Below are 11035 nucleotides of genomic sequence, written 5' to 3'. Positions count from 1 at the left end.
GCACTGCAAGGTTGTAATACTCTTTCCCTTTTGCTAGCGAGGAAACCAGAGGCTCATGGAAAGAGGTCAGATGCCTGCCTGAAGCACCAGGCCTCAGGAGCCTCTTGAGGCACCCAAAGAACATGCCTGGGGCCTTCGCTGGGAATTAAAGGATCATTGTCTAAAACTCCCCACATATAGCCCAAAGGCATTCAAGAGAACTCTCCAAGGTTTTCATCATTTTTCAGTAAGGACAGGAACACTAAGAGGAACTTGTCCTGCAAGAGCAGTAAAGAAGAAAAAAAACACTTTGGAGAGGGAGTATTTTAACTTTCCATAGGAAGGGAGAGTTGGACAAAGTTGTGGACCCTGGGGCCAGAGCCAGGGCCGGGCGATTCCCCAGTTAGCCCTGCAAACTTTGGGCGTTGGTAGCAACCTCTTACCTTTCCAAAGCCAAAGCTGTATATATTTTGGGCAGAAATGACTCCAGCTTTAAGCAGTCGGTTAGGAGAGCCATTGGGGCTTCTAGAAATATTTAAAAGAGGAGGAGAAAAGTAAGGATTAATTACCCATATCTAGAGGAACAACGCTGAACCAAGCTGTCAGAATGCGTCGTTGGTTTTGTCTTTACTACTTGACAGTGGAAGTCAGCCTCTGAGAGGGCCGCTGTGATTCCCATTTCCTGGTATTCATGCCCTTGTGTAGCCACACACAGGTCAGAGAGTGCTGACCTGTTAACCTAACGGGATACTGCAGAAATGACGGAGTGGTGTGAGTTCCAAGGCTAGACCCCCACGACTTCTGCCCTGATCTCTCTTGCAGCACTTGCTCTAGAGGAGGCCAGTTGCCATGTTGTGAGGACACTCCAGCAGCCTAATGGGGAGGCCCAACACCCAGCACCAATTTGCTAGCCATGCAAGTGAACCACCTTGGAACTGGATCCTCCAGTCCCAGATGACTGCAGCCCAAGCTGCATATTGATCACATCTTCAAGAGAAACCCTGAGCCAGAGCCACCCAACTCAGCCATTCCCATTGGAATGGCTGAGTTGGGTGTAGCCATTCCTGACCTACAGAAATTATGTGAGATACAAATATTTATTGTTGTTTGAAACCACTAAGTTTGGGATTAGTACAACAGATAACGAATAGAGATGGTCAAAGTTACAAAGAATCATAAAGCATACCTTGTCCAACTTTCTCATTTTACAGATGGGAAAAATGGAGCCAGAAAGGGGAAATCTGTTGGCCTGAGGTCACAAAACAGCAGCAGGGACTAGGCTTTGGCCCTGTTAGAAGGAACTTGGTCTGCCAAGAAGATCCTAACACTGGCAGGAGAGGAGGTGTGAGAGATAGAAGAGCTGAACCAAGCAGGGGCTCCAAGGCCAGATGAGGGATTTGGGAGTTTAACCTGATAGCTATGAGGAAGACCCTAAAAGGGTTTTTAGCAGTGGGTGGCACAATTCGATTTTCATGTTTAAGAGGTCATTCTGGATGCTGAGTAAAGAACCAAGATGGACAAGAGTGGCAGCAAGAAGAGCAGTTAGGAGTAACTGGTCCTCGAGGGAATCGTTAACTCATCTTGCATGAGAAGCATCCAGGTCACGAGAGGAAAACCAGGACTCAGTGTGCACAGAATGGGATGCGGGAGCCTGTTAAGAGTGTGACAAGTCTACTCACCCTGATCACAGAAAAAGATGCTGCCAGAGAAAATCAAAATGGAAAGAATTTTCCACATATAAATCCTAAGTCTATAAAGCCCAGGGAACTTAAAATAACTCTCCTGAGCATGAAGAGAAGCCTGGATGGAGCTCACCTCCTGCAGCTGTGATGGGGACAAGGGGAGGCTGCCCACCCAGGTGGCAGCAAGTCTTACACCAGCTTAAAACAGCCCAAGGAACCTTAAATTAAGCATTTATGTCTTTTGCAACCTTAGGATATAAAGGATGCATGTTCCAATAAAGGAACATGTTTTCCATGGTTCAGAGATGACCAAAAAAAAAAAAAAGCTAGCCAGCTGCTCTGCTGAGAAAGTGTTTTCTGCTGGGCAGCCCAGGCCTGAAAAGTTCCTTCCTTCCCTGCTAACCATGGGGTGGTTCCCACTGGAGCCCAGAACTCATTTCCCCCAGATGTTCCTGGAAGCGGGGGGACAACTGATGGCTTTCAGTGGCAATATCCTCTCCCTCCAAGCTCACCCCTTTGGGTGGGCCAGCTGCGGGAAGGGACCAATGTGGAGGGGACCTAGGGCTCCCACAAGGAAGGCGGGGGTGATGCAGAACATCCCAGTCTGCTTGAGGCAGCACTCACCCCTGGATGAGGCCCCCAAACCGGGGCAGGCCACAGATGAGCCGCTGAGGGGAGTCAATCTTCTTCAGGAGGTCATAGGAGAAGCCCTGGATGATGGCCTGCATGTGCGCGGCACAGCGCTGCATGAACTCCACCATCTGCAACACACGGCAGAGACAGTCAATGCCCACAAGGCTGATGGCCACCCTGGCCCTCAGTGGGACTGGAATGGTCTGAGGGGAGTGGTCTGAGGAGACAGGAGCCCCCCACAGGGAAATCTCTGGAAAGGGAAGGGCCCAAGTGATTTCCTAAAGATATAGAATGAGATGATTTCATTTTCAAGGAGCTCATTTGGCAATAATTACCTCCAAATCCTTCATTCAACAGATGAGGAAACTGAGGCAGGAGGAGTATTTTAACTTTTGTCCAAGGCCCAATAGCTAATGAGCAGGAGAAGCAGAGGGAAGGGACTCTGCCCATCTCCCCCTTCCCTCCATGTGCCCTTTACATTTGTTAGATTATTTAGCCCTCATTAAAACACTTTATGCCTGCCAGCGTGTGGCTACAGACAAGTTACTTAATGTCAATGCACTTCAGTTTCCCCATCTGTAAAATGGGGACAATAATAGTACCTACCTGAGAGGGTTGTTGTAAAGATTAAATGAGTATTTAATTTAATTCAGGACATCTGATGCTCGATAAGTGCTAGTTAAGGGTCAGACGAAATTACAGTTGTTCTCCCTCCCCACTGAATGGATGACCAGAAAAGTTCACTAGACTTGCCCAAGGTTTACAGTTGGTTAACTTGCTTCAACCCAGGCCTGTGTGTCCAATGTCAACGGCAAGGCCACTACAAGTCCTGTGCTGTCCCCAGGTCCAGCCTCTGCCCCTGGGCGCCTGACTCCCAGCCCTGTGCTCTGCCTTGGGTGTGCCTGCAGAGCGGGCCCACACTTACTGCGGTGCCGCGTTCCTTCCCTGCTGCCAGAGCCCAGGTCTGCGGGTTCTGACCCTTCTCATCGTGGAGTCGAAGATCACCCCCTGCATCCAGCAGTTTGCTGAGGATCCACTGATTGCCTGAAAATGCTGCTGCATGGATAGGAGTGCTCCCATCAAAGCAGCGGCTGGAGGTGGGGGAGGGGTACAATGAGTGTCCATGGCAACACTCTTCCCCTTCCATGGGTAACACAGGGCTCCTTTTCTACAAAGGCAACCTTTGGTGATGAGAACTGTAACAACACCATTTGTGAGGCCTAACAACACCTATCTGGGGCCTCACAGAAGCTTTATATACACCCCCTTTTCCATGTTTACCTCCACCCTTCAAGGCAGTATTATTTCTCAATTTATAGATGAGGAAACGAAAGGGCAAAGCCAAGATTCACACCCAGGTATGGGTCTGGTTCGAAATCCAGTGTTCTTTCCCCACAGCCCCCTGATACTGGCTGCCCTGAAACAATTTCTTCTGTAGCGCCCTGTGGTCAGGCTGGTGAAGCACAGCCTAACCAGAGACCATCTCATGTGAGAATGTCTCTACCTCCCAAGTCCTATGGTAGAGGCCCACAAACCTTGGCATCAGCAATCTGGTCAAGGATCTGCAACTCAGAAAAATTTAACCAAAACCAATAAACTATCTGAGACATGAAGGGACAGCCTTCATGAGATGTAAAGATGTGATATGTAGCTGTGGTTTCCTAACCTGGTTGCACGTCAGAATCACCTGCAGAGCTTGCTTGCTCTTTTTTTTTGGCCGCACCCAGCAGCATGCGGGATCTTAGTTCCTTGACCAGGGATCAAACCCCCGCACCCTGTGCAGTTGGGAGTGTGGAGTCTTAACCACTGGACCACCAGGGAAGTCCCAGAGCTTGCTCTCTTTAATTTAAAAAGAAACACAAATGGGAGGAGAAGCAGAAAGGGAAGGAGAAGAAGAAATAAAATGAAAAAGGAGAAGGAAAAGGAGGAGATAATAAAGATAAGAAGAAAGTCTCCCAATTCCAGACCCACAGTTCTCTTGCCAAGAGGCAGCTACTGTTACAAGTTTTTGTATCCTTCCAGAAATTTTCTATGCATATACAAGTAGGAATAAGAATATGCTATATTAGGAATTCCCTGGCAATCCAGTGGTTAGGACTCAGCACTTTCACTGCTGAGGGCCTAAGTTCAATCCCTTGTCGGGGAACTAAGATCACACAAGCCGCATGGTGTGGCCAAAAGAAAAAGAATGTGCTATATTAACTGTTATGCATTTACATGTTTTCATTTAACAGTATATCTTGGAGGGAATTCCCTGGTGGCACAGTGGTTAAGAATCCGCCTGCCAATGCAGGGGACACGGGTTCAAGCCCTAGTCTGGGAAGATCCCACATGCCGTGGAGCAACTAGGCCCATGCGCCACAACTACTGAGCCTGCGCTCTAGAGCCCACGAGCCACAACTACTGAGCCCACGTGCCACAACTACTGAAGCCCACGCGCCTACAGCCTGTGCTCTGCAACAAGAGAAGCCACTGCAATGAGAAGCCCACGCACTGCAACAAAGAACAGCCCCTGCTCGCCGCACCTAGAGAAAGCCCACGTGCAGCAATGAAGACCCAACACGGCCATAAATAAATTAAAAAAAATTTTTTTGAAGTATATGTTGGAGAATTTTCCATATAAGAACATACAAGTTACCTCAATTCTTTTTAAACAGCTGAATAGTATTCCAATGTACAGATCTACCATAATTTACTTAATAAGTCATTGGGATATTTGTCAAAAATACAGATTCTCAGACTACACAGCAGACTGAATCATAACCTGTAAGCATAAAGCCCAGGAATGTGTACTTTTTACAAGTTCCCCAGCTGATGCCATTGAGGCTGGCCTGTACCCAGGCATCTGGGAACCACTGGGATATCCCATTGTGAGCTCTCCCTTATTGCTGGGTCTGATGAGCAGTCCAGCACACTGCACTATGGGAAATGTAATATCCTCCTTGCTTTAAAAATAAATTTGTATTATGTTTTACAGCCTTCTAATCATTCTTCCCATAAACAGTAAGAGAGTTGGGCAGGGAGAGAGAAGATATTATTTGTCATTTCTTGTGAATGCTAAGGAAGAAAGAAATAATGTTTTTTATACCCAACTAACCCTTACAAGGGAATCCAGGTCCAAGTGATATCAAAATGTGTATTGTTTTATTAATTTACCCTAGAGGTTGAAAACTGGAGGCCCACAGATTGATTTGGCAACCCAGAGGCATGTTTTATTTGGTCCACATAGTGTTTAAAAAAAGAATTTAAAGTAATGGACAATATTTAACACTTTGGGGATTTCACAATAAAAACTGGGATTTCCAGCCTCTTGGAAATTTGGAAGATTTGGCCTCCATGGCTTCCTTTTCTGCCCAGCTGCAACAGATGCTCCTTAGACAGAGCCTGTACCCACGGACCCCATTTAGTCCTGCAGGCATCTGACTCTGTGACCTCAATAAGCCCAGGCCATCACAGCATTTCCGTTGAGCACTTAGGAATACAACTTCCCCCGAGAAATTTCCCTTCCCTTGATGGAAAATATTTTTAAAGTACATGAAAGCATTCCTATCACAAAATAAAAAGCTACAGGGTCTGCCTTCTTCCTCTTGATATTGTCCTTTCCCACCTCCCCCTGGCATCATGGGGATTTCTAAAAAGGGAACTTCTTCAGGTGCTGGCCTCCTGGTCTCAAATCCTATCATTAACACAATGTACCATTATGGACCAGCCATTTAAACTTTCTGTGTATCAGTCCCCTAATCTGGAATATTAAAGGTTTGAATGATTTGTTCTTTAAAAAACCTAGCTCTAAACTTCCACAAAACAGATGCAAATGCAGATGACTAGAAAATGCTGCATTTTTGCTGAGGAACTGCAGGGCCAATATGGCCTCTCTACAAAGCTGTTATCTGCAAACATCAAGTGAGATAGCCCTTTATTTCTGAGTTTTGATATTAAACACTGATACAGTAGAGACAAATATTTGCAAATATGTGAGTCCAGAAAAATTCTGGAAGGAAACAAAGCAAAGTGTTCACTGTGTTATGTCTGGGTTTCAGAATTCTCACGCTGATTGGTTTTTTTCTTTATACTTCTCCAAGCTTCCAAGGTTTTTCCCACTGAGCAAACAATCTTATAACAACAACAAACTTTCAAAATCAATACTTAAAAAAAAAAAAGCGGCCTCCTTATGTAAGATGGGAAAGCTATTTTATGACTTATGATTGTGCTTATTCTGGCATTCCTGTGAAAATCAGCTGGAATCATATAAACGCTCGAAACCTGTTTCTGGTTCTGTCCAATGGGAACTGTAAAAATACCTACTGTTCCCTGTCGAGGAGCTGGTTGTAAAGCTCTAGTGAGCTAGTGCCTGGGAAGGCCCTGGAAAAAGCAAAAGTCCTACACAAAGAGAAGAAATGTTCACTTGTCCTTGATTCACTACATTGTGTTGCTGTTCCATATTAAAATTTGGACTCAGATTCTTTTAAACCACAACTACAAAAGTCATCCTGACAAAATGATGCCAAATATATTAATTGGTGAAGAACTTGGTTGTGGGGTATGTTAAAGTGCTTAAGCAAATCATACAAACTATAAAGCGCGGTGGAAATACATAAACAGGACTTGTTAATGACTAAATGAGTAGAAAGGTTCACTTATTTCATAGGGCCTAGTAAAACTGCTTAGAAAACTCTTTATTTACAGTTAAAGGCACGTTTCTGGAAACTTCCTGGTGGTCCAATGGTTAGGCCTCTGTGTTTCCACTGATGGGGGTCCAGTTTCCAACCCTGGTTGGGGAACTAAGATACTGCCACGGTGCCCGACCAAAAAAGTGAAATAAACAAAAGCATGTTCCAACATTACGTATACAAATGTATTTCACTGGTATAAATTAGTGAAGATTCTTTTAATACCTTATCAAATTAGTTTCCAAATACCTCAATTCATTTTAAGAACATATTTTCTAGATAGAGATGTTATTGTACTTACTGATTTGGATCTGATCCATAATCCACCAGGACATCAACTAATTTTGTAAGGCCTAATAATGCTGCAATGAAAAGCGCTGTCTGGCCCAGAGAGTTAACTGCATCGACACAGACTCCTGCAAAGCAAACACCAGGAGGATCAACACAAACACACACAAAAAGTTAAGTTTTATTTTTACACTATTTTTAATATATTACTAATGCAATTTCTTTTTTTTAAGAAAAAAATGAAAACCTTCAGTATTCAAAGTAACACAAAAGGTAACAAATAAAAGTAAACCCCAATCTCTTTCTTAAGATGCTATATACAGAAAAACATTGCTAAAACATTTCACCAGACGCTGCTAGGTGGAAAATGAAAATCGGATTAAAACCGTTCTCCATCTGAAATTTCACCAGCAAACAACTACTTGATCACATCATATACCTTGTATGAAACAGAAAAGCACACTACAAAAACTGAACAGCGCTCCTCTGAGCATACGCTCAAAGGAAAAACATCAGAGCAACACTACACTTAACTGCATATATTACGCAATAAAACCAAAACCCAACTCTAACCACTTAAACCTCACTACACTACATGAAACACCATTTCGAATCCCATATATCAATAACACTTTAAATACACACGAACACAGACAAAACAAACCAAACCTCCAATTCCTTTACAGTAAGTAAAGTACTCACCTACCAACCAAAACATTACCCAAAGTTAGCAAAAGTCTATTCATAACACATTAATTAAACCGAAACCACTCAGACAGCATTCACCTCCCTCTTACTCTTCGAGACGAAGAGAAGAACGATCATCAACGGCTAAAGGCAATTGTAAACACAACACCAAAAGCCAACTTCACGCTCAGGAGAGAACGCTCCATCTCCTCCTCGTGGGTTCGGGTGCTCTACACGTTCAGAGAAACTTCTCTAGTAACGAACTATAGAAATGATCCCTGAAAGTATAGTCTTAACGCAAACGTCTCTGTTTTAGCGAGGTGCAGGAAATGCACACATATTTTACTGATGGTTACTTTTTCTTATAGAACTATTCTGTTTGAAACGTACACTGGAATATGTTGTCTAAAGACTCTTTCCACTACCGAAGCCCGACAAAGCATTTTGAACCCTCTGCGTTTCAGAAGACATTTCAAGTTGTCAATTTAATTAACATACGGTTTTTAAATAGCCAATCACACGCCAGTTATTTCCAACCCCGCCCCGTTTCGCGCGGCAGTTCCGCAGCATCAGGATTACGTAAAACGCTGACGACTACAACGTGCGCCGCAGCTTGAGGACTCGCCTCCTTTTAGACTGGCGTTGGACGTGAGATGTCTCACGAGAAAAACTTACAAGACAAAGTGGATGCTGAAAGCAAAGACCCGAAGCCAAAAACCTATGACGTTTGCAAAGCGCACCATTTATGCTGTGATCAAAATAGCAAACATATAAATATTGTTTGGGATTTTTTTCCAAACCAAGGAATATTTATGTAGATAAAAACTGTCTTTAAATAAGCAGGATAACACATCATTACCCTGCTAAAAGCTTTAGTAGCTTCACAACTCTTGGGCTAAAGAAAGAACTTCTCTAAATAGTTTACAGGGACTTCCCTGGGGTCCAGTGGTTAAGACTCCGCTTCCACCGCAGGGGGAGCCGGTTTCATCCCTGGTCAGGGAACTAGGATCCCGCATGCCACAAGGCAAGGCCAGAAAAGAAATACTTTACAAGATCCAGCACAACCTGGCCCACACGCACCTCCAGCCTTATTTTGCACCAAATTCCCTCCCCCTCACTTCAGCCATAATGAACCACGTACTGTTTTCCACATACTCATCGTGTTCCTTTGCACAAGCTGTTCTCTCCGCCAGGAACGTTAGAAACGGTGGATATTTCACCTAACTCTGGAATATTCAATAAACCAATACAACATGGTGCCTGGCTTGAAATAGTCGGAAGAAAGTTAAACTTCCCATAAAGCTTGAAAAAAACTTAAAAATGAGAAAACATTCAGTGCTGGAGAAGAGGTGGGAAAAGACACTCCTAAATGCAGTTGGCAGTGTGAACTGTTACAATGCTTTTGGAAAGCAATGCGGCAGTATCTATTAAAAATCTGAACCAGAAATCCTGCTTTGAATATTAAAAACCCATTATGTAAAGATTCATTACAAAGTATTTTATCAAAGCATTGTTTCTGGTGATACAAAACTGCAAAAAAAGAAATAAATCTTAATGTCTACCATTAGAGGCACAGCTGAATAAATTATGGTACATACAGATAATAAAATATTAAGCAGCTAATTTAAATGAATTAGATCTGTATCAATTAGAATAAAGATAGACAAGATATACTATTGAAAGCAAAAATCTAATAAGCAGGCAGGCAACTTTAGGGAGTTCAATCAATGAGTGGTATTAGCTAAAATGATGGATTTAAAGCATCTAACAGAGTTTAGCAAGTAACAACTACTCTATAAATATTAAAAATTAAAATCCCAGCATTCTTGTAACTACTAATAGGATTTAAGCTTAAAAAATAATCTATTTTGTGCAAGTAATACAGGTGCTTTCAGGAATGCAAAATTAAGTGACACCCCATGTCTTGCTATGTACAGTACTGTAATCACAAGTGGGTTCCGGCTGCTTGCCACTCAAAAGCCAATAAAGAGGCAAGCTTGGTGAACGGGAAAGTTGATGCAGGCAACGGGGTGGGGGTGGGGGGGTGGACTCCTGTCCAAAGGCCGACTCCCCCAGCCCAACCAGTGGACGAGAGCTTTTACAGAGGGAGAGGACTACATGCAGAACCAGCACAGTCAGCTCTGACAGTCATCTTGAAATTGGTCATGCAGTGGTCTAACCAGTGCCATCGTGATTGATTGGGGTACAGTTAATCTTCAGTTCCAGGGTTGGCTTGTTTCCATTTCTTTGCGGCAAATTCTCAGAATTGTGGCAGCTTATGTCAAGACTACAGCCTGGTCATCATGTAGTTAACTTCTTCCACCTGGTGGGGGCTTCAGTATCTATAAGACAGCTCACGGGAGGTGGCTCGGAATATTATCTATAGCCCTTAAGGAGGAACTAAAGGTCCTTGACTATGCTTAATGACTAAAGTATTATTGTTTTGTCCTGTTTGACTGCTTTTCTTTGCTTCTGTATTTTATCACTTCTCTCATTAAACTTAATTCTTTGGCTAAAGTTTTTCCACAGTCAAAAGGCAGGCTGAGGACATCAGGGGCAAGGTCTATAGGGTCCTGCTCTGTTTCAGTAGAAGCTCTTTAACCTGGGATTTATGGCATCCTATATAGTCTGGTTCCAAGCTGCCTTTGTCTTTACTTCCTAAAACACCTCGTACATAACCTATCCTTCAGACACAACACACACACACACACACACACACACACACTAAACTACTTGCCATTTGTAGGCTCCTTTGTTCTTTTGCTCCTGTATAAATTCTCTCTGCTCCATATGTGTTGAATAAACAAAAAAAGATAAACTTACAGTATCAAATTATCATCTATTTTCTTTAAGCATTAAAAACAAAACAGGGCTTCCCTGGTGGCGCAGTGGTTGCGCGTCCGCCTGCCGATGCAGGGGAACCGGGTTCGCGCCCCGGTCTGGGAAGATCCCACATGCCGCGGAGCGGCTGGGCCCGTGAGCCATGGCCGCTGGGCCTGCGCGTCCGGAGCCTGTGCTCCGCAACGGGAGAGGCCACAGCAGAGGGAGGCCCGCATACCGGAAAAAAAAAAAAAAAAAAAACAAAACAACAACAAA

General features: G+C 43.8%; 1 protein-coding gene and 1 non-coding gene across 3 annotated transcripts; both read right to left on the bottom strand.

The window, feature by feature from the left end:
- Positions 1-9: 9 nt before the first annotated feature.
- On the bottom strand, positions 10-8216 carry LOC114487759 (inactive serine/threonine-protein kinase TEX14-like). Of its 2 annotated transcripts, XM_028499768.2 has the most exons (5): positions 7955-8216; positions 7266-7380; positions 3220-3385; positions 2286-2422; positions 10-504 (listed from the first exon to the last, which is right to left on the bottom strand). In XM_028499768.2, exons 1-5 carry the CDS (start codon positions 7968-7970, stop codon positions 306-308), a joined length of 633 nt encoding a protein of 210 aa, XP_028355569.1. In that variant the 5' UTR covers positions 7971-8216; the 3' UTR covers positions 10-305. The 2 variants fall into 2 exon arrangements, with proteins under 2 accessions (XP_028355569.1, XP_054946730.1); XM_055090755.1 differs by having other exon boundaries at positions 3220-7157; positions 7266-8216.
- Positions 8019-8233, bottom strand: LOC112066020 (small nucleolar RNA U3). Its single transcript, XR_002892382.1, has one exon. It is a non-coding gene; the product is annotated as a small nucleolar RNA U3 (small nucleolar RNA).
- Between the last annotated feature and the right edge of the window lie 2802 nt (positions 8234-11035).

The sequence above is a fragment of the Physeter macrocephalus genome, chromosome 14, assembly GCF_002837175.3.
Source record: "Physeter macrocephalus isolate SW-GA chromosome 14, ASM283717v5, whole genome shotgun sequence".
Taxonomy (NCBI): Eukaryota; Metazoa; Chordata; class Mammalia; order Artiodactyla; family Physeteridae; genus Physeter; species Physeter macrocephalus.
Note: the sequence above shows the minus strand (reverse complement) of the source record. Positions and strands in the feature narration are given on the sequence as shown.